Source organism: Pempheris klunzingeri, chromosome 5 (genome assembly GCF_042242105.1).
Source record: "Pempheris klunzingeri isolate RE-2024b chromosome 5, fPemKlu1.hap1, whole genome shotgun sequence".
Classification (NCBI taxonomy): Eukaryota; Metazoa; Chordata; class Actinopteri; order Acropomatiformes; family Pempheridae; genus Pempheris; species Pempheris klunzingeri.
Genome location: NC_092016.1, coordinates 16,400,279 through 16,423,931, shown reverse-complemented (window position 1 = coordinate 16,423,931; position 23,653 = coordinate 16,400,279). Strand labels below are relative to the sequence as shown.

The following is a 23,653-nucleotide window of genomic DNA, read 5'->3' as shown; positions in this document are numbered from 1 at the left end:
GATTTTATAAACCCATCATATGTTTAGTGCGCAAAATTTCAATTTGTATAGTTCTCAGATTGATGAAGTGGGTTAATATTTCCCTTCTGAATTGTAGTGGACATGAAGTCTAAACTGGCATGAAAGGGAAGAACTCATATAAAGTACAAATACCTCAAGATTGTACTAAATTACAGTACTTCTCTGAATGTACTTATTTAGATTTCCCTACTGGCAAATAGTTGCTATCATGCTCATCACTAAGACTCCCATGTGAGGTCCTGGCACCCCCTCCCCCTCCTGGCCTCAGTCGCTCTGCAGGTGGGAGGGTTCAGTTAGGCCGCTGTAGCTGAGAGACACAACCATCTCTTACCTCCAGAGCTGGAGGCAGACGGGACATTTGGCTCATCACGACTGCCACATCAACGCGAACTGAAAGTTATTCAGCGCATGCATGTGTGGGATTGTGTGTCTGTGTGTGTTCTCCTTTTGCTGGCACAGAGACAAACAAACGCATTCACAGTCTAAGACATAAGGTCGGCCTATGTGCTGTATGTAGCTAACTTGGTGTAGTGTGACAGGGAGCCAGGTCTGTGGTGAAACAAAAACCCACCCTCCTATTTCTACAGAATCATACTTATTCAGTCAGGCATGGTAGCACAGACAGCAGCGGATGGCTTTCATTCATTGACATAGTGTAGATTAGCCAGCAGCGCTAATCTGATATCTTTGCTCTGGGCTTCAGATCTGAATGAGAAGGATTATAAAAGCTGGCGTCAGGAGTCGCTCCAGCTGCAGCACCGAAACTGGTGGATGGCTACCAACAATGCGGTGCGATTTCCTGACTCTCCAAAGAGGCTCACCATCATTCCTGAGCTGAATATCTTGGATTGGAGCCAACTCATATACACAGTATTATATGCACCAAACATACAAAACATGGAGGATATTGTCATGGTATTGAGTTAAAGCCCTTTTTATACATGCACACCTCAAGTGTTTCAAAATCCTCTAATTTGTCAGCTTCTTTTTATCTATTTGTTAACCTTTTTTTTTATTTTTTTTTTGAGGAAAGTCAAGACATAATGGAGTTTACCTGAATTTACCTCATCATAGTACCTCATATAATAAATACTGTCTAGTGGTAATGCATGCGCTTTTGAAAGAGAAGGATTTAATCATTTAATTGTTATGAAACCTATATTGCACTGCTGACTTAATCATGTTGACTGCAGCAGCAGGCAGCTTCCTGTTTAACTGGATGAAATCTCTACTGATGTGTGTAAGTGCTTCATTTGCATTCAGGAAGATTTCACCGCTGTAGTTAGTGCCTCCTACCAGCAGGGGACAGTAGTCAGTCAATACTCAGTTATCCTCAGAGGGCCTGAATCAGCTTCCCTCCCTGCACTGACACTCTCACAGGTAGTTTACGGTCCAGTTTGAACTTCAGAGATGATGCTGCTTATTTGACTGCCCAATATTTTATATCAATATAGTCAAGGGTTAATTCTGCAGCAGCCATTTTCTAAAAAAATAAATAAATAAATAAAAGCTGTATCTGGTGTCACAAGGAGACTGGTGGCTGTATTTATAACCAGAGTATCTCTGTGTGGAATAATGTTGCATGTTTGTACTAAAGCAGCTCCCCTGTTTTTTTCTAGAAAGACCAACCTGTGCGTGTACTTTACTAAAATGATATCCAGCTGGAGTTACCTGGAGGTTGTAGATGTGTGTTTATATGTATTTATTTATTTGTGTTTTAAACAGCAAATTATTACAGAAGTAGTTCTTTCAATCTACAAGTAACTTACTAATGTTAGTGTTACAGTGGTATCTTTCCATGTAGGTAGTGTAAGTATCAAATCCTGACTGGTCAGTCTTAGATAATGGAGTGTAATAATGTTAGTGAACTTGAATGTTGTCTTCTCAGAAACAGTGCTGTGGTTTTCCTTCATTATCATCCATAAGACACAGTGTCAACAGGAACCACGTCTTTGTTAGAAATTAGTTCAGATGAAAATGGTCCAACATTGTGCTCACTGAGCAGGCAGACTTTCTGAAAAAGAATGTTGCTGTTGAACGTTTCTGAATGTAAATTATATTTTAAAAAAAAGATTCAAGTAATCCCCATTGTAAGAGGCTGGAAGCTGAAATGTCTGAGGCAGATATCTCAGGCAAATAAAAACAAAACTATCTGCATGGAAAGCTATTTGTAGGAGTAAATGAGAAAAACAAAAAAAAAATTTATTTGGGTGACCCAACTATTAAATCCTTCACTTATTTTGTAAGTTTTGTATCTTTTTCTAAGGTTGTCTCTTGTTCCTAAAACTCCTAAAACAGGCGATTACTACCAGCTTAGTAAGAAAATAATTGTGAAAGACCACACTGGATTGATGCTATTCAGATGTCACAATCCTTCATTGTTAGTGTTGATGTCAGTTCTCTATTAGTGTTGCCAGATCTAGGTATGAATTTTATTATGATTAGCTATTTGAATCATGTCATAAGTTTTTGGACTAGTCTAATTATGATGGAAATATTTGGAACGCTGTATATTATGACAGTCAGAATGAAAAGATGATCACTATGCTGATGAATCAGAGAAAAATATCCACTTTGTGAAGAGCTTGTAAGTCGTTTTCCGCTTGATTTATTAGGATGCAAGTTATGGCCTCCACTCACCAACTTCATGTTCTGGCTGTGTCTAATATTCCTGTTCATATGGTTCATCCCAACATGTTGTGGGGAAAAGAGCGGAGCAGTCAGGTCAGAACAGTTGAGCTGGATTAAATTAATTTTGCCTTGGATTTAGTGGAAGTGTGAAGAGCCCCTGTAGTGATACAGACAGGCTTTATTAGACTATCAGACCATAGCAACTAAATGAAGCATTGGCGAGAAGAATCATTATGATGCTCACAGGGTGGCCTTCTCTCAGCCACAGCCACTATTATTAATTTTTTTGTATTGACCGGGGACAAACCCCCACTGGTTTTAACCCCCCAGGTTATCGACCACTACGCCCTCCAACCAATGAGTTTCTTATTACTCTCTGTTGCCTCTAAGGCTCCTTCATATCTCCCTCTTTCTCTATTTTCTCCCCATTATTGTTACTCGGCGTTTCACTGCTGGGGCCTATAGAGCAGAGGATAAACTGTTTGAGCCCACACACACCTTTGCCCTTCCTCCAGAGCTTTATCCCTTGACTTTTCCTCCATCCTCTCTCATCTTCCTTGCAGCTCTCAGTCAATCTGTTGCCTTGATTCTCATTAACATGCACCCAGCTTGTTGTTCCTGATAGTGTATGAGAGCGCAATCAGGAGTCACAAACATCTTCAATAGCTACATTTAAAACAGGAGCCACCACTAGCATAAAAGCACACACCTTCTCGTGCCAGTATTTATCTCATCAGCATAGACGTGCGAGGCGAGACAAGGAATTAATGCATCCGCTGTGGGAGGAGATCGACGAGACAAGGACTATTGGGGATGGCAATTCCTATAACCTCCTTCTTTCTTTCTTTAAGTCTAATTTTTAGTGTGGGCTTGTTTCTCTTTCTAGTAACTCAAAGGTTGTAAATGTGTATCTGTCCTTGATTGCGGTGCTGTGGAGAGAGACGTGGAGGAACATCATCATTAAGACTAGTCTGTGGAAAGGGGGGATCAATATTAAGACCTTTAGGAGAGAGGTTCTGTCATTTACTATTAATAATGGGTCCTGCCGCCTGCTGTAATAATGCCATTAGGGGTACTGGAAACAGGTTCTTCATCCACAGCTAAATGGCCTTCACATTGCACCCACATGTAGAAAATCAGTACATACACAGTATAATTCACATACATACACTACTCTCTGTCTCTCTCTCACACACTCACACACTCATACACACACACACACACACAGGCCTTCTGAGGTCAGCTCAAACTACCTGTGCCTAATTGGGACTGCAAAACAGGAAAAAGTAGACTAGGTCAGATCAGGGTAGTCTTAACAGGACCACTGGAGATGTGGATGAAGAGACATGGACAGAATTTGGGTAACTAAGTGTCAGATGGGACAAGGCAGGGACAGAGTGGAGAAATAGAGTAAAGACCAAAAAGAAGAGCTAGAAAAACAGAAGTCCAACGTTCTTTAGAAAAGAAGACATGAGCAACAAGTCTAGGTCTAAAGAAATCAGTCTGAAGTTAGATAAGATACGACTTTATTCATCCAGAAGGATAAATGTACTGTACCAATCAAAAGTTTGGACACACCTTCTCATTCAATGGTTTTTCGTCATTTGTATTATTTTCTACATTGTAGATTAATATGGAAGACATCAAAACTGTGAAGGAACACATGGAAATGAACAAAAAAAGTGTTAAACAAACCAGATGTTTGATATTTTAGATTCTTCAAAGTAGTCACCTTTTTCTTTGGTGACAGCTTTGCTCACTCTTGGCATTTTGTCAATCATTTTCATGAGGTTGTCACCTAGATGGTTTTCCTACAGTCTTGAAGGAGTTCCCAGAGGTGCTGAGCACTTGTTGGCCACTTTTCCTTCACTCTGCAGTCCAACTCATCCCAAACCATCACAACTGGGTTTAGATCAGGTGATTGTGGAGGCCAGATGATCTGACGCAGCGTCCTATCACTCCTCCTCTCAATGTTAATCTGCAATGTAGACAATAACTAAAATGTATATAGTATACTATATAGACCTACATTTAAATAAAAAACAAGTCAAAGCAATAAGCAGACCCTGACAGAAAGCCGCCCCCCTCTGAGCCTGGTTCTGTTCGAGGTTTCTTCCTGTTTAAGGGGAGTTTTTCCTGACACTGTTGCCTGATATAATATGTGATGCTGCTCATGTGGGAATTCTTGAATCCTTAATTTTGAATTTCTGAATTGTTGGTTCTCTCTCTTAATCAAATAGTTTGGTCTAGACCTGCTCTTTATGGAAAGCATCTTGAGATAACACTGTTATGAATTGGCACTATATAAATAAAGATTGATTGATTGATTGATTGATAAAGATTGAATAAAAGAAACTCCACAGCAGTGGTTATAAAAGGTCAAGTAAATTTTATTCAAATATTATTTGTAAACGTGGTTGGTCTCAAGTGTCAAATTTATGTTCGTAAATTAATTTTGTTTTTATGGCTTTTATTTTGTTATCCTCTTATTTTGAAAGGTAGACGTGACAAACGGAAATTGACGGTAACGGAAGTTTAACAGATTAACATCAATTAGCAAACTAATAATTTGACAGTAAGTATGGAGAGTTTAATTTGAGTCTAACAATAGCTCAAGACAGTAGCAACAAGGTATGTTTCACTAAAGTTTGTTTTTGTACATCTTTTTGAGTTGATTTTTAAGTGCTAAGCTAAGTTTGTGTTGCTGACAGCCAAGAGTAGCGGTTACTTTAAGCTAGGTTAGCTCTTAAGCTAAAAGGTGGGTTGATGAGGTGTAAGGAACACTAACTAACTAACTAACTAGCTAACTAACTAACTGACTACCCTGGAGAATCCGTGTAGGCTTTCCTCTATCCGACTGCACCTTAGGATACATGTTGTTTAGCTGAAATTAATGTCCTCCTCATGTGAATCACGTTTTTCACAGCAGACTTTATAACTTGTCATGGCAGGAAACAAACATCACGGCTGCATCTAATAACACTGGTGACGACTCCAGCAATTTCTGAAATGCTGTGCGGCAATTAGTAATCTTGTTAGTCTCACCTGTGTCTGACTTGACCAATTGTATGCTGTGAAAAGGCTCAGCTCAGTTTTACTTTTAGTTTCCAGCAGATCATATGCTAAAAGCAGTAGCGAGCATGGCTTGTGTATGAGGTGTATGATGATAATTGTCAGTCAGTCAGTGTGCAGCTGTGTGGACACTGGTTGACCCTGGTGGTATTTGCTGAACATGCTCCTGGGTTCGTCCCGAGGGGCATGAATGGGGTGAGAGGTTTTGTTAGTGATGCTCAGTAGCTTGAGCAGAATTTGGATGAGGAAGCAGGCTGAGATTTATTACTATTTTTACTTGTGTGTATGTTCCAGAAGTGCAGCTGTACAGTGTGCGTATATACATGCATTTATGCAGCTCCTGCAGATCTGTACTCCACTGTATGCCCGTGTGACCTCTTGTGGGCGAGCGGAGAAGCTATTGATCACCAAGCCTCTCTCTGAGTTTTCTCCACGATAACCACTGGGGTACAGCACCACTTCACCTCAGCTCTCCCCAGACGCCCCCGACCATCAGCTCGATCTTAGCCTTTTATCGCCCTAACACACTGTCAGTTTACTCAGTGTGGTAGTGTGTGTTTGGATTCAATCATGTGTTTGTTTGTGCAGTGTTTGTCTGGTGCATCTGTGGTTTAGTTAAAGGAAATGAGGAAGAGCTCGTGTGTGTGCATGTGTGAAGCCAGAAAGATGAAGATTGTGTGCAGGAAATTGAGTGTCGAGCCAGATAGACTTGATATTGATGTTGACAAGATATCTCTTGTGTTGCTCTGATTATGAGGTTTTATTTGCATGTGAACATGTACCATTATGTGTGTGTGTGTGTGTGTGTGTGCATGTACAGTAAGAGTCTGAATTTGCATGCCAGAAAGCATTCCCGAAGCGTGACTGCAGGGTTGTTTGCACTTAAGAGCAGTTAAACTTTGAGGAGAGAAACTCTGAGAATCAATGTGCCACGACTGTGCTTCGCTCCTCTCCCAGCCTCCTGGGAGAGTAGGCATGTCAGACCTAATTATGCCTTCCCAAATCAAACAAAATGGCTCCTGTTGGTTTCTACGTCTATCTGCTCCTCCCCCAAACCTCATGGTGGTGTACATACAAACAATGCGACGATTCAGCCCTGCCTTGTCAGAGGAGAGAAGTGCTCTGAATATGTGCTGCATGTAACTAAGCACATGTCTGTGATCTGTGTCTGTCTGTAAGCTTTTCAGTTATATCTGGCCAAACGGATTAGTCGATTAAATTTGTCACTCAACATAAAACTATTTGCCAACTATTTTTCAAGATAAAATCCCAAACATTCTTTGGTTTTTAGCTTCTTGGATATGAGGATTTGCTGCTTTTGCTGTGTTGTAAAGTGAATATCAACAAAACATCTCAAGACATCACCTTGGACTCTTACGAGGAGCGTTTTTAGTGTTTTCGAGACTTTTTAGACACTACATGATAAACATTTAATTGATAATGAAAGAATCAGTAGTTCTAGCTCTTCAGCTTCAACAGTACTAATGTGTCCAAGGAAAGTTGCCTTGCAGCCAGGAGTTAAACTCATGGGTCACAGAAACGCAGTGATGACATCAAACAACAAAAATCCACACAATCAAAAACAAAGGAGCAATAAAGAACATAAATAAGCAATAGCAGCTCACTTAAAAATAAAAGCCAACATCAAAACATAACCATCTCAGTGGAAGCAAATACAGTGCACAAGGTAAAAGCTGTGTATTTAGATGTATTACAGTATCATACCTACCTATGTCTAACAGAATAAAGATAATATGCACACAAGAAAAATAATATTATCATAGTGTTCAAATAGAAGGAACAGCAGAGATAAATGTATGGCAGCTGAAACTGTTGAACCCTGTGTTTCTGTTTTGATTAAGGAACATCTGCTTTCTCATCTTCCTCTGAGCGTGTAGTTTACATGCTGGTTAGCTGGGCCTCAGGCTGCGTGCTGTTTTGAGAAAGGCGGCTTATCAAGATAATTGACAGGTGTTGGAGTGTGATCTTGACCCGCTGAGGGCGTTGAGGGCAGGATTAACAATTTATTTATCTACCTCCAGGAGCCAAGTTGTATTATTATCAGGCCTGCTTTATTGCAGGTTTAATGCTCTTGCACTGCAGTTTCATCCATATAAATGTCTTCCCAAAGATGGAAAGATCAACAACGTCCCTGCGAAGGAAATGAAAAAAAAGATCCATGATTTTGTTAAGAATAATGTCTGTTAAATTTACATTGCATGTGTATGTCTGGAGTTTAGATTAATTTTGATGACCACATTATAAGCTTTAATGACACACACGTGTCAGTGCAACCTTAAATATCTATACATCACCTGTCAGAAATCTACAATCAGTGGCATTATTAACAGGTACACCTGAGTTAAGAGTTATTTAACACTAGAAAATGTTAAAAAAAAAAGAATAAGTAAATTAATATTTTTGAAATAAAAGTCCCAAGTTTCTGTTAAATGAGGAATGAATGTTTATGGGAATGAAGCTCAGTTGTCCTGGCTGGTAGTAAGTAAGTAAGTAGTAGCAGTAAGTAACAGTGATGGAGTTCATGTCCCACTAACACTGGTTTGGATTAACAGTCGTAACTAAGATGAACCTCAAGCTCTTTACTGAAGCGTTATAAATACCAGAACAAGCCAGTGGGTTCCTGGTTTGGTTGTTCTGGTATTTACACCGCTGACATTATTAAAGAGCAGCACCTTGTTATTAGAGAGGACTGCCGGTGACTGAGAGTGACCAGTCAGTCGAGTCAAACTAATGTCTTAGATTTACTCACTAGAGTGTCCCAGCTACAAAGTAGTCCTACATCTTCACAGTGCATTATTTTCACTGTTAGCGATCTACAAATGAAAAAATTCTGCCATTTTGTCATGCAAACAGTTTCTAGCCACCACTTCAGACCTACTGCCAGTTTTCAAATTGGAAAACTTATCCATAACAATGGATTTATTTTTTCTGCTGCATTCTCATTTGAAATGGCAGAGTTGCATTTGTGAGTATGTCCTGCACATTACATTGTAGGACAAAAATGCCCATCAACACTGCGCTATAAAATCTGCTGATTTGGGCGCATTGTGGTGGCATAGGGGTGAAGATGCATATCAAGTAAAGTGCAATGTCCATCATTCGAGGCCAGCCAGGGTCCTCTTGTTTGCATCATCTCTGTCACCCTCTCCCTACATTTCCTGTCTGCGTCTCAACTAGACTATCAACTGAGGGCAAAAATGCCCCCAAAATGTAACAGTTATTGTACAAAACACTGGTGTTGCTCACTAGTATAGCCATGTTGTGTTAGGTAAAACAGCTGTGTAAACAAATCAGCTTCTTTTGTGTGCAACAGCTGCATTACATTATCTTGTGCATACCTACAACAATCTGTACATCTCTCCTGCTCTCGCTCTCTGTAAATCTGACTTCTTGATTCTCTGGCTTCCTTTGGTAAAATGTAAAGCTTCTTTTCCTGGTTAAACATGCTCTCCAGATGCGGCCTGATGTTCTTTGTCTTGTAGTCAGAACCATTTATTGCACAAATGGTCACATAGTGGTTTGTATTGTACAGACTCTGCTTCCTTCAAAAGCAGCATGCTAAACTCTCAGCTGGAGCACCGTTAACTCACCCAGCAATAACAGAGCAGACATACTACGAGATATTGAACATATAAATTCAACAGACAAGCCTGAAGAGACCCACTGTACTATCTCAGTGTGTTGATTAATAAGGTGGAGGCTGCTATGGTGGAGGGACTGCCAGCAGCTCCAAAAGTAATAGCAGTTTGTGTTTAGTGGCTGTTACAGGGAGGGCTGTGGAGCTGACAGCTTGTATAGGCCACAAGTGCTGTATTTTTTTTTTAAGTCGGCTAGTGGTCAGTTAATGGGCAGGAGACTGTGTGACCCGGATGGACCCCTGTGATTGATAGTGTTGCTGTCGTCTTTTTTTTCCCCTTCAGGCGCGACAGTTTTTGGAAATCTATAAAATTGTCCTACCCAGAGTTCTTCCTAGTTTGTGGAAAGCAGCCAGCCACAAAACAAGTTGACTGTGATGTTTACAGCATCAAGTGTAACTCTCCGGTTGCTAAATATGAAATTTGCTTATTTGAAGAGATATACCAGCACAGCTTCTTTAAATATACCCACCCTCCCCCACACTCAGCGCTGCCCTGAGCTGAGTGCTCATATCATGAGCGTGTTTCTTGTTGGTGTTTGTTTATTCCTTGTATTCAGACCAATCCTTGCCCAAGACGGCGCTCAAGGCATCTTCACTGCTGTCTGCAGCTGTGAGCTCATCAGCCCTCCGTGTGCGTACCAGTGTGTGTAACCTCAGTGTGACATATGCTGCTGCCGCTGCTGCTGCGTTTCACAGTGTTTCTCTCTAGTCAGTGACGTGTACACAAGGTCAAACAGGGAGAGCATCTGGTGGGTGAGACGCAGAGTATTTGAGGAATGTCAGGGAGCATCTGGGTGCACTCACACTCGTGTACACACACACACACACACACACACACACACACAGAAATACAAACACATCCACAAATGCTTTCACACACATAAACATGTATTTTGTACACTTATAGAATGTCACTCTCTCTTTCTCTAAATCTCTTTCAGTGTCTTGCACACTCACACATAAACACTCACCATACGAATGTACAAACACCCCAGTGCAGTAACAGCAGCAGCAGATAGGGGCTGCTGCAGGACTGTGGAAGCTCTCTAGCCAATCCGCTGGCAGGTTGCTTGGAGCCCGGCTTCCCACTGGCACATCTCCTTCTCCTCTCTTTTCTCCCGACGGTCGTCGTCTTTCTCCATCTCTACGTGTCTCTCTGCATCTCCCTTCCCCCTCATCCTCATTTTCTTCTCTGGGATTAAAATTGGCTGCAGTCAGGTGCCGAGTGTGTGCTGGAGCAGCGGTGGAGAAGCAGCGGCAGCAAGGAGGACAGTGAGGTTTAACCGAGACGGCAGAAGATGTGCGGTGGTTGGTTACAAGGCTAGAGGACGCCTGGGAGGACAGGCTGTCTGTGGATGTATACCTGTGGAGAAAGGACTGCTTTTATCAACATCTGGGCTAGCTGCTGATGAGGTGCCTGGTCTGCACTGCCTTTCTCTTCCCTCTGTCTGCTTCTCCATCTGCCTCTATAGGCTACATATGTCTGTGTGTGTTGGTGTGCATGTATAAATATGTGTCTGTTGGTGTCTGTGCATGTCAAAGACGTGGCCTGTTCCTGAATACATAGCTATATGATGTGATGTTTACCCATCTGAAAACTGCGACAGCCGTAATAATGGGAATGTTAATTTCAGCCTGTCTTCCTTTGTTTTCTGGTTCTCTCCTCTCCTCTCCTCTCCTCTCCTCTCCTCTCCTCTCCTCTCCTCTCCTCTCCTCTCCTCTCCTCTAGCTTTGTGAAGCAATTCACAGTGCCTCACACAGCCTTGCTAAAATGGTGCCAGTTTACATAAGTTGTTTTTCCAAAAGGATTCATTATTGCAGAATGTCAGAGTCACCTGTGTCAGTAACATACATACAGGTAGCGTGAGCCCATGTACAGAATTTCCTCTCAGACGGCATGGTTCGCATGTTCGCTTTGACGGGTGGCCGCTGCATTCATCTCAACCAGCAGGCCAATTGCTGGTATGTCAGTTTGGCAGGAGGTCGCTAGAGTATGCATGAGTGAGAAGACATGTTTTTCATTTGTAAATGCATGCCATGTAACCTCATCCCTCCCGCTGTCAGATGTGATAGTCTTGTATACCAAATGTTGTGTGGAGAATAAGTTCTCCTCCTCTCATCCTCCTGGGCTTCTTTGGTTTGGGGTGTAGGGAGGAGAAACTATTTATGGACATTACCATACAGTGTGTGTGCAGCACAGATATGTTGGCGTGCTCTTAGTCCTCTGCCTTCACTTATGTTTGTTATTTATTTGATTCAGTTCAGGGTCATAATCAGAAGGAATACCGTTTGTACAGCAAATAATCAGCAGAGCCAGAGATGAGGTGGTGTGAGCCTCTGTCCTCTGTGGGCCTTTGTCACCTCACCTGCTGACACTGCATATTTAGCCCCAGGGGGATCACTGGTTTACACAATTACCATGATCTGTGTGTTTGTGCGTTGACTTCAGTGTGTGTAGTAGCCTCTGCTGTTTTGCTTTGGTGTGAAAATCAGTGCAAGCTTTCAATCTGATTAGCCCAAGCCATTTTCCCTAATATTTGATCACAGAAGCTTGTTTTTTTTCTTTAACATGCACTTCCCCCCTTTACTTCCCCTGAAGGAGGTTTAAGGTTTTTAAAAATCTTCTTCAGTCTTACTCCTCGCTGTCTGTGACAGGTTGGACCTACATTCTGTATCAGCTTATTCCAACTAGTTGTTGAAACAACATAACACTGAGAAAAACATTTGAACTCAAGATGAAGGAATATGTTATGGCTGCATCATTCCATCAAAGTGAAATATTATTGATGTATCGTGCATCATTTTGGACACATATCAAAATTCAGCCTGACATATGTGGTATCTGCGGAAACTTCTAGTCGGATCTCAACTTAAATTTAAAAGGTCTTTGTGTTTGACCAATGTTGCCTGCACAGCATGAGTGTGTAAAGACTGACCTACTGGGCAGGCTGCTTGTTCTTCTAGTGGAGTGAAATCCCTTCAGTTGTTTCCAGAACAGTGTCACTTACATCATGATTGATCTAAAGCCAATCTTTAATATTTGAAACATAAACCAATAAGATGTTTGGAGACCACTCCTGTGTCCTGCATGTTACCAAATGAAAGTAAGCTCTAATCTCTCTCTTCCTGTGTTTGTGTTCAGGGGGGGTGGTTGACAAGGATTTGCGGCACTACCTCAACCTGCGCTTCTCCAAGGGCTCAGTGGACCACGACCACCAGCAGATCATCAGAGACAACCTCTACCTCCGCACAGTTCCCTGTGAGTCCACATCACCCACCTCTCTCCTTCCCCTTTGATCCCCTCCTCTCTGCCGCCTCACAGTGTCCGTAATTGTCTTTTTCATTGTCTTTCTCTCTGTCTTAGATAACGTTTTCCCCTCCCTTCTCCTCCTTCGGCTCAATTTCGTTCTCTGTGTCTGTTGTAGTTTTCCCTCCTTGCCCTCGGGACGCTGCCCTCGTATTTTTTCATCACACACACACACGTTCTATCACTCCTTCTTTTCCCTCAATCGTCCGGCTGCTGAGCTCTCAGGCTGAGGTTTCCACGGCAACCACCCTCTTGTCTCGAGGCTTGCGTTGCCTTGACGCCCTACCCCCTCCAGCAAACGCTAGACATGCACAACACACACACAGATATACAAAGATAATTACACATCACTCTCTTGGATACATAAAGAAGATGTTTATTTTATCTGTATGTGAGAAATTTTGCACGTTGGACACAGATCCTCTCAACTGTGGCTGTTGCCTGTTGGGGGACAATATCATTGCTGTGACTGACATTGAGGGCCGTCCCAAGCAGCTCCGCCTGCTGTCAATACACTGAGCAGCTCATGAATCAGCTTCTCTGGAGACTGAGGCCGCTCTGATGCTTGACTCTGCAATCTACATGTTAGTCCTGTCATCAGCATGTGGATCGGTGAGCTGTGATTTCACATTTGAAGGGCTTTGTACTCTTGACATGTTTCAGTGTCATGCGGTCTGGATGCAAATGTGGTTGCCTTGAGTCAACCGGCCTTTTGGCTATTTGTGACCAGACAGATTTTGGTACAGAACCACGAGAAAGCAAAGCTAGGATTTGACGTCAGTGATGGTTGTTTTTGCGTTGGCTGAGTGCTTCTACTACACTAGATGTCCTCTGCCGGTGTGTTGAGTCGCTGACACAGAAGTGATTGTTTAGTACGCTCCCACAGCTGCACAGTTCCTGAGCCTCTCTCTCCCTCTTTTTCCTCTCCTCCCTTCCTCCCTCTCTCCTTCATCTTCATCTCTTTGCTTTCACTCTTTGCCCTCTCTCATGTTCCCCCAGCCTCTCCCTCCTTCTCTGCCTCTTTGATTTCTTTTGGTCACCACCTCACTCTATCACATTTTCACTCCCTTTCAATTTTAATTCCAGATGGCCCACTCTCGTTCTCCTTCCCTCTCTCCCCCTCGTCTTTCTACCTTTCTCACCCTGTTGGCTATGTAATAGTGCAGTGAAGGCAGACTGACAGGGTGACGGCTGAGGTGATGGGGACTGGCTGAGCTTCAGCACTGCAGGCCCTCACACACTTCAGCCCTGAGCCGAGGCCGAAGGACAGCACGGGCACCTTTTGGTGGCATGAACCATAGTTTTGTCACCACATTTCAATCATAGCCGCCTCCCAGCCCTTTATAAGAATGGAAAGACGGTTATTCTGTGTGATGTGTGAGCGGTAATGACATCCCCGTAATTAACTGCCTATCACTTAACAAAGCTGATGCAGTGTAATGAAGATTATAGAAATTCCAACTCACAGACCTCCTGCACGGCAGCTTTGAATCGTATGCTGAGTATCTGAATTGGAGTAAAATACATGTGATATTACCATGAATCCCCATATTCGCCTTCAGCTCACTGACCTGTTTTAATATGCCTTTGGTCAGCAGGTCATCTCTCTTGCATATGAGGATGTATTTTATTCATTTGTTGAATGGCTTCCTGGCTGTCTGAGACACACAGAAGCAGGCTTTGCTCAGCCCTCAGAATGACACAGCATCAGACGGCTAAAAAACAAGGATGATGGTCCTGAGTGCTGTGCTGCTCGTACCCAGCAGGCTGTTTCTTGTTGTGGTTTGGAGCGTTATAAAATCAGTGTTTTTCTCCCGTGTCTGCAGCGCTCTGACCATGCTGTCAGTGTGAGTCTGTCAGCTTGACAAGCAGACGCCACTCTGCATCACAACATGCTGTCACACTGAAGGACGTGGGAGGAGGTGTGTCTGTGTGTGCGACTGTGTGTGTGTTCATGCAGCTAGAAGGCTCACATGTTGACATCAACTCCTGCATCCTGTTACATCACTTGGCTCAAGGATTGGCCGCTCTCCCCCCCAAAAATAATGAATTGAATGTGATAATTTGCCATCTAATATTATAACTTTGTTCACTTCCCGTAATGTTGCCTCCAGGATGCCTGCTGTGTTCGTCTATGTGTTTGCTGCTTGTAAGTGAATGTTTACTTATTTGCAAGTTTATTTTTCACATGCATTCACGCTTCAATTGCACATGAGGAGGACTGCCACTTTAAGGACATACACACATTTTCACTAGGATAGGGTCTAACACTAACTGCAGATTGAATGAAGAGTGCAGAAGAAAACAAAGTGGCAGAAAAGGAGAATTTGGAAGGGATGTGAGAGGAATCAAACTTCAGACAGAAATTATTCTTTACAGGTTGAAACATTTGATAAGATGGTCACTGTTTGATACTCTCAAGCTTTTGAGACTAGAAATGTTATATTTGCGTTCATTTCCAGGGATCACTTGACCACTTCAGAAAATTACTGAGAGCTTCTGCCAGAGCACCTGCTGTTGAGGAATTTAGAGAAGATGAGTTTGAGATGGCCCTGCTCTCTGTGCACGAACAGTGTGAGTGCCTCTTTGATATGAGTGGAGCTGAGAGTGTAAGACAGTGAAATGGGGCTGAAGCAGTGAGAAGATCTGGAAAATATATAGGGAGAAGCAGAGAGGTGGGGGTACAGCAACGGGGAGGGAAGGTGATGGATGTAGAAATGAGCAAAAGGGGTTTTGTGAGAAGATGGAAAAAGGGCAGAGGACAGGAGGAGAGGTGGTGAAGCAGAGGAGATCAGCAGGGGAGAGGAGGGGAGGGAAGAAGAGAGCGGACAAAGGATGCAAACTGAGAAGGTGAGAGTATATGCAAGAGGATGGAGGGATGAGCAGGGCAGAGACGTGGGGAGTAGAAGGGTGGACGTGCATTGCATGGGAGTCGGGGGAGATATGAGGGAGCCTCGTAAGTTATTCCCCAGAAAACCATCTCCTCCCCTCCACTCTACTAAGAGGCATCAGTAAAAGAGCTCTATAAATAGCTTCAACAGTGAGCAGCACGTTTCTTTACTCAGATAGCCTATAAATACATGCAGCTTCTGTCACTTCTCATCCGCTGCTCTGGACGCACGCTGCCCCACAGCTTCGCAGCCTCTGACAGGGAATCCTCCAGAGCAGATAAAGATGTGGATGATGAACATGGCCAAGCTTAGGATGGGCTTAGGGCTGACAGACGCTGCTGCTGATAATGATAGCAGTAATGAAGATGGCTATCGTGATGATGTGAAGAAATCTGTGGAAAGTGATACCTTTTAACTTTGATACATGCAGGAGATTTGAATGTACTGTCCTGTTCATGCAAAATTTATGCAGTTTATTTATTCAAATGTGAACAAGAATATTTTAGTTCTCCTTTGCAAAATGCTCCATGCAGCTCTCTGAGCCATCATTCAGCCTGACAAAACGGCTCATTTCATGTCCTAAATGGTCTAAAACTGTCAACACTGTTGACATGTGTTTTATCGCCGACAATATGACAAACAACAAAAATTTATATCAAGAGGTTTACAGACTGTATGTCGATACATAAATGTGTCCGTGGAAGAAGAGGAGGAAGAGCATTTTTTAACCTTTTCTGATAGTGTGGGAGGTATAGATTGTTATATTTTCAGCCATCTTTGCAGTACGAAAAATAGTGCATGTACTGCATATCCATAGTATATTCAAAGAGAAAAAGTCATAGAAACAGACCTAGTGTAACAGTATAAATCATTACTGCATAGTAAAATCTTAATACAGTGATGTATAAAGTATGCTTGTTAAGTATTCTCCATACAACAGGTCAACTTCACTTGGCCACAGCTTCTCACCAACATCGCCTCTTATGTCCTTGTTTTCTAAGAAAGGATCTCTTTCCTTGTCTGATGAAAATCCTTGATTTCCTGTTGGGGTCTATCTCCATAACAATTTCTCTCCTTTTCTCCTTTTCTTATTGATGGTCAAGAAAATGAAGGTCCTTGTAAACCTGGAAGGATTTTAATCTGCGATTGGAGTCAGCTGTGATTGATCAGTGTAAGCACATACAGTAATGTCGATGAGCAGTTTCTCTCTTTGAATGCTTTTTTAATGTCCTTGTGCTTTGTCTGAACATTGAAATTCAAATTAGTCTGTAGAAATACGCAGATGGCACTGATGGTTTGAACTTAAGTTAAAATTAATTGAATAATTTTCAATAACTTTTCTTCAGTGAATGCATTTGTTTTTAAATCCCTCATGGTGGTCATTAGAGGTGGTCATTGGAGGCCTCTTGTGTAAAGAGTTTTGAAAAAATGGGATTTGAAAAAAAAACTTTTAACGTTTTAAGCCATTTATTGTCCTTTATAGGTGTAAACTTCAGAGTAAATCACTTTCAACAGATGAACAAATAAAAGCCGTCACCAAGCAGTCGGTTATTTCAAAACAAAATGGTCATCGTGTGTCTACCAATTTCATCGTGAAACTGAATCGTTTTCCCTGTTTTCCTCACAGTCATTGGTACACTCACACTTGTATGACCTTCGGGCTCAGACAAGATGGTTGCCAATGTGCTGTTCAAGTAAAGACATTCATTATGCTATTGAAAGTGTGCAATCAGATGGACCAAAATCTACACCTCCAAACAAACATGCAGTCCATTCATCTGTGATGATTTCCTCACCAAAGGATGTTGTCACCGCAGTGAGCTACCAATTTCTCCCACCTCCATCTGTGTTCGATTTTTAATGTGACTGGCCAAAGAAAAATATGTGATTTTTTTCTTTCATCCAAAAATGTGTTACCAAGAATATGAGTTCAGTTTATTTGATGTTTTTGTCGTTGCAGCACATTCATATTAGTTAACAATTGTTAAATCCTGTTTATAGGTGGCTGACTGTCATGTTTATAGGTATGTGAGTGGGTCTTAATCATAGTTTGGTACAGTGAGTGATGATGATGATGATGATGAGGGAGGAAGCTGATATGAGGAAGTTGGATGAGTTGATGAAAAGATTGATTTCTCATGTGTGTATGTGTATTTGTGGCGAATTTCAATAGGCTTGACTGATAAATAATGGGTGTGTTATGCACTGTTCTCTTTGAGGGTGTGTGTGCTCGACTCTATGAGAGAGAGAGAGAGAGAGAGAGAGAGAGAGAGAGAGAGAGAGAGAGAGATCATCCCCCAGGGACTCTCTCCTTAAAGGGGTGATTTGCCTGCTGGCTTGCTCTTGTTAAAGGGCTGGCTGACATGCTTTGATGTGGTTCTCTGCTCCCTGCAGTTTGATTGGCACACTGGATTAATGTTGTTCCACAGATGAAAGAAACTGTGAGGGAATGATGTGAATTTTATGAAATGAAAATAGCAAATATTGAACGTGATTAATGAATTGGTTATGTTTGCAAAGTGCTTTCCGTTTTAAGCCCTGGACAGGTGTCATCTCATCTTTTTTTTTCTCTCCTCGGTTTGATCCTCTCACTCAGCACCTAATCACAAAATGAGGTTCTTCTGAAGCCTTTTTATATTTGCATTCTTGCCTCTAGTTTTACCTCTCCATCCTTTCACCCTCCTCACCCCTTGTCTCTCTCTCTGTGCTACTTCTAAGATCAGAGTAATGTTCGGTGACGCGCCAGACGTTCAGTGAGCAGCTAGTCCTGTGATGGTCAGTGAGCACTGACACCTCTGAGAGTTTGACTGTTTACTCTGGTCATTCTTTAACTCTACACACACACACAGAGCATACCAAACACCACACACCAGTTCTGTTAGTGCACATCATCCTGACCCCTGCCTTCATCCTGCGTCAGTCGGCTCTGCAGACTAATAAAGTCTATCAGGGCTGATTTCCATCACCACAGGACACACCTCAGTACTGAGGTAATTTCTCAATGTCATCCAGGCACCAGCTCCGCCAGACGCCGATCCATTGAGCAACACAGTTGTCTTTATAGACACTAGTGGACCTGACAGACAGACACTTTATGGAAGAAACTCTAGACTTGATGCAGCTGTTTGTAATCTAAATTAACTCTGTGCTGACCATGTTTCATTTCCATGGAGTCACTTTAGTCGACTGAATGTTACCTTCCCTTGTAAATCACTTCCTGTAGTTTTTACTCCTATTTTGTCTCAGTCATATCGTGTGAAAACAGTGCCTGTCACAATTTCCAATTCTTAAAATTGCTTGTTTTGTGATCCAAAACTCATCCTGTACAGATAAACGCTGCAAATACTCAAATTTGAAATACTGGAGTCAGTAAATGTTTGACTGATAAATATTCTGTCTTCTGTCTAACATTTTAGCACTTGATTAAAGAATGAGTAAAGACTGCCGCATGCAACATCCATTCTTTCCTGATAAAGTAAACTTTTAACCCTTTATGACCTACCATAGAACAAGTCCACCACAGCATATCTTTTAGAGCACTACATGCTGTAGTGCCATTTTTTGGAGCATTTTAATTTGCGATACATCAATACAACCATTATATCCCAAATTTTAATAATATGTATAGACTTATGTCCAAACTAACTAAATAAATTGCTAAAAAGTGCAATTTTTTTACACATATTTTTCTGAATACAGAAATGTCATATCTGTATCTCTCAAAATTGTTAATGTAACATGTATTCCAATGTAGGAAGCGCTGTGAACACCCGCGGTCTGGATTATAATATTTTTGTTGTGTGCACTTTTTACTGTATTTCTGAAAACACATTAGAGGAAGGAAACAGCGCTCTGGGACACATTGAATGTGTGATATGAAAGTGTAACTCCTCGGGTTTTATATGCAAAAAGAATTATTGCTCTATCTTATTTGCTTGCAATTCTACCGGCATTGAAAAATAGATATGCAAATGGTTTTGTGGCCGCTCCCGTCGGGAATAAAGGGTTAACACGCAGCCTGACACTCATATTGCTGCATCATTCCATGAACCTTGCAGTTAAAGAAATAGTTTGACATTTTTGGGAAATACCCTTATTCACTATTGCTGGTCTCAGGTCTGTATGGTACATATGAAGCAGAAGCCAATTAACTTGGCTCAGCATAAAGACTGCAGACAGGGAAGAGCAGCTAGTCTGGCTCTGTCCAATGGTCACAAAATCCACCTATCACCACCTCTATTTGCCACTTTATGGGGGTTTATGTGCTCGGGTGTTTCTTGGCTGAGACCAGTCACCTGCTGGAGTCTCCGCTGGTTGCCTGGCAACTGCTCCTAGCAAAGAAATAATCTCGCACATAACATCCAGTAACACCACATTTCCTTTTTTCACTTTGGTTGTAGTATTGATTAAATAAATGTATGTATGGTAAATCGAAAACTGAATAAAGGTATGTATTACTTTTGGACAAACCCTGTTACCGACGTTTATGCTAAGTTTAGCTAACCAACTGCTGGCTGTCGTCTAATTACCATACAGACAAAGAAAATAAGCATCTCTCCCCAAACAAGGAAATATAAATTAAAACTAATAGCAGCGATTAATGGACTTTTCAGAGAAATGGCTCCATATAAACTAGATGACCAGATGTTGTCTGCAGTAGGCCTTCATCTCCACTCAGTCAGCCTTTAAAGCTTTGAAACTCAGTCTCTGATTATGAGTTCACTGAAGGACAGTGTTTATTACAACAATCTGCCTTCTCTTAATCTTGGAGTATCTGTAACTGAGCAAGCAGCTCAATCTCACAGCCGTCCCACACACTACATCACTCACACTGCACTACATCACTCTGACTGTGACTAGACTCAGTCTGTGAGGGCAGAGCATCGTCCTGCCCCCAGAGTGATTTACACTGGAGAGGTGACATCCAAGTCCCCCAGTCCTCCCAGCCTGCAGCTCCCATTGAGTCAAAACTGTCCGCTTAAACACCAGCTGAATTACTCTGAGAAAACCAGGTGTGACTCTCAGCGGCCAAGCTGTGACAGTAATTGATTGATGAAGTGCAAGGAAGCGAGAAGCACAGACCTGCGGCTCCACAGAGCAAAAGGACTCGAGCTGAGGACCTCTGAGACTGCAACTAGTAAAACAGCTGTGTATGCATAATGGCCAAGTGTCATATCTGACATAAATATTATTTTTGTACAGCTAATGTAGATGTTGCGGCTTGTTACCATGGCAAGGCTGCGTTGCCAGGCACTGACGTGTTGTCGTGGTAGCAGACGCTTCTGTCAGTGTGTTGCCATGTTGCGTCGCTGTATCTGTAGCCTGGGCTTTGTAGTGTTAATAAGGATGCCTGTGTGTGTGCTCGATCATACCTCTCCTATAGACCTGCTGTCACACTTCACATCTGCCAACTGGGAAGAAGGAAAAGGAGGAGGTGGGGTGAACAGCGAGAGTGAATGAGACGTGAGACCAAAGTGCGAGTCGGAGCTTGAAGGAGAGACAAAGGAAGAGAGGAGGATAATGAGGGGAAAAGGGAGCGGATTAAAAAAGACAGAGAGGGAGTAATGGGGACAGAGAGTACCAACAGAGGAACAAATGGATGGAAGTGCAACGAGGTAAATTGGAAACGAGAGGAGCGAGAGAAAAGATAATGGAAGAAGGCGATTTGAAAAAGATGATAGATAGATAGATTTGGACAGTTAATGAATAAGAAAGAGGCAGTGGTTGTGTGTGTGTGTAATGCAAGAAACAAACACATTCCTCCCTGCTTTCTTGCTGCTGCGGTGCTCTGCTTGCTCTGAGCTGAAAAGGATTCTGGGAAACAAGTTCAGGGTTTTGAGGACACTGAATTCCGTCTTGGTGTTTTTTGTTTTTACGGTTGCAGGATTTTGTCTTGAAACCCAATGTTCCCCTTATATTCCCCCTTGGGTAGTTTCAAAATGAGATAACATTTTTTATGGCTGCACTATTAGATTGAATAGAAGAATTTTAATGTCTTGTGCATTGTACATTTTATACACATTTTCATAGATTTTATTGTGAACTTATTGTAAGTAATTTTAACCCCTGGAGTCTGTATTGGATTTTAGGAAAGGTTTAAGCTTTACAACATGCACATGTAGTGTTGGACCTACCAAAACATCCAATGCGGTTGAAGAAATTAGACAAACTCAATTTAGATGAAAAGATGTACATTCAGAAAATAAATGTGTCTCTTTCCACAGTGTTCAGCCTTCTTAGGTGAGGATATAAATTAATCCCAGAGGACTTGAGTGCTATAAAATCTGTACCTGCGTGTTTGAATCCCCGTCATCCAGTCCACCAGGGGATCAGTGTGAAAGAGCTACATGCCTGTTCACCTTTTAGAGAGTATTTTTAGTTACTGTTAGATTTGCTGTTACCTCTGTCTCTGTAACAAATTCCCTCGAACTCCCAAAGCAGCCTGATGGCTCTGATGGATGATACGCTGAAACCAAGAGGGGTTTGTGAGACAAACACAATCCATATATGTGCGCATTGAGACGCAGAGCTGGAAGCTCAGGTGGGACCATGTGTATCCAGTTTTTCTCATCTGGGTTTGTTGCTCAGTGACCAATTAATGTACAGTTGTTCATGTATCGCAGCTACAAATACAGGACATAATGATATCTAATAGCTCTGTGTCAACAGCTTAAAGTATTAACTATTAATATGAAACACACTTCCGCCCACCCTCACCTCCTCGTTCCCACACAGACTCACGCTGCGACCGTATCATTTGACCACCTTCCCCCACCCTTTATTATGATAATCAGTCCATCGATAGTCTATTTTTAGCTCTGAATCTCCCCTGCTCTGCTTCTCCCGCTTGGTGACTTCCTCTCTAATTATACAAACATGCGTATGAGTACACGTGCGCTCTCTGAAACTTCTCGCAGGCTGTCGTGGATGCTCTGTGAGGTTAACCAATCATCCTTTTTCTCCTCTCACTGTCTACTTCTCTGTTGCTGTCTCTTTCTGTTTTTCTCTGCTTGCCACTCCTCTGCCACTCTATTATTTAGTAGAGGTCTTTGTCCTCTTATCATCCGAAACCCAGCTGAGTTATTTCAGTATATCAGCTATTTTAGCTTTTCTTCCAAATGGAATTTCCTTGTTATGTTTCTATGTAATCTCTGTCTCTTTTTTCCCTCTTGCACACACTCCCACCAATGTGAAAATATTCTGTAGAGCTCAGTTGTCATGGTTTGAGGCAGAGAATGTCTTCACCCCCTAAAGTGGCAGCTCCAAAGCCTCTGTGCTGTTATAGATTTAAGTCATTTAAGCCATAAATCTCTGTGGCGCTCATACTCCTACTCACAGCGTCACCTCTGAGAGGTTTGGCTACACTGGCTGATTGCAATGCAAAGACCACTTTTGGCTCAAATCCAACTTTATCCTTTATTAGCGAGAGCACGACATCCAATCAATAGTCAACAGCAGCAGTACTTTTGGCTCAGGGGAAGCATTGCTTCCACCTCTCAGTGCAGTCTGCTGCCATTTTTTAAATTTGAGCACCTGTGCATCTTGTCCTGCTTTGTTCATCTCACTTATTAAAGCTCTGCTCAAGAGTTTGTGTGGTTTTGTACTAAAACTATACATAGAAAGTCCACTGGACTGAATTGAAGATATTTCAGAACTCATCCACAAGGCTCCATAAATTATTGATTGTATATTTATGATTTTTGGCCTCTACCTGGGAGTTTTCGAGGATAAGACAAAGGAAGTTGGTGAGGTCAAAAATAGATGTAGAGAAAGAAAAGGAAGCAATGGGGGCAGCAGGAACAGAGTATGGATTTTGCTGGGGACACTGTTTGTGTTAATAAAAAGCTCCACTTCACAGTTATTTAGTGGGTGTTGCTAAGGGGAAGGGAGGAGTAAGAACAGAGTGTGAGGGAGGGAGCAAAACAGGTAATGTGCTAAGCTGCTCTGAGGAGAAAAGTGTGAAAAGGAAGGAAGGAAGAAAGGAGGAACAGTCAGACTATCTGCTTATCTCAAGGCCAGATAGGCGATCAATATTCCCAGCTCAGATCCAACAAGATGCTCCCTCTGCCTCTC

The 23,653-nt window shown here is 42.2% G+C and overlaps 2 protein-coding genes across 2 annotated transcripts in view; both read left to right on the top strand.

Moving 5' to 3' along the window:
- The window catches only part of LOC139201110 (ubiquitin-conjugating enzyme E2 H-like), a 160,483-nt gene that overhangs the window by 70,939 nt on the left and 65,891 nt on the right, over window positions 1-23,653 (top strand). The window lies entirely within an intron of this gene.
- magi2b (membrane associated guanylate kinase, WW and PDZ domain containing 2b) overlaps window positions 1-23,653 on the top strand; it is a 70,189-nt gene that overhangs the window by 7,830 nt on the left and 38,706 nt on the right. Inside the window, exon 2 of the mRNA XM_070830323.1 lies at window positions 12,525-12,641. Within this exon, the coding sequence (XP_070686424.1) occupies window positions 12,525-12,641 (117 nt within the window). The remainder of the gene's footprint in view (window positions 1-12,524; window positions 12,642-23,653) is intronic.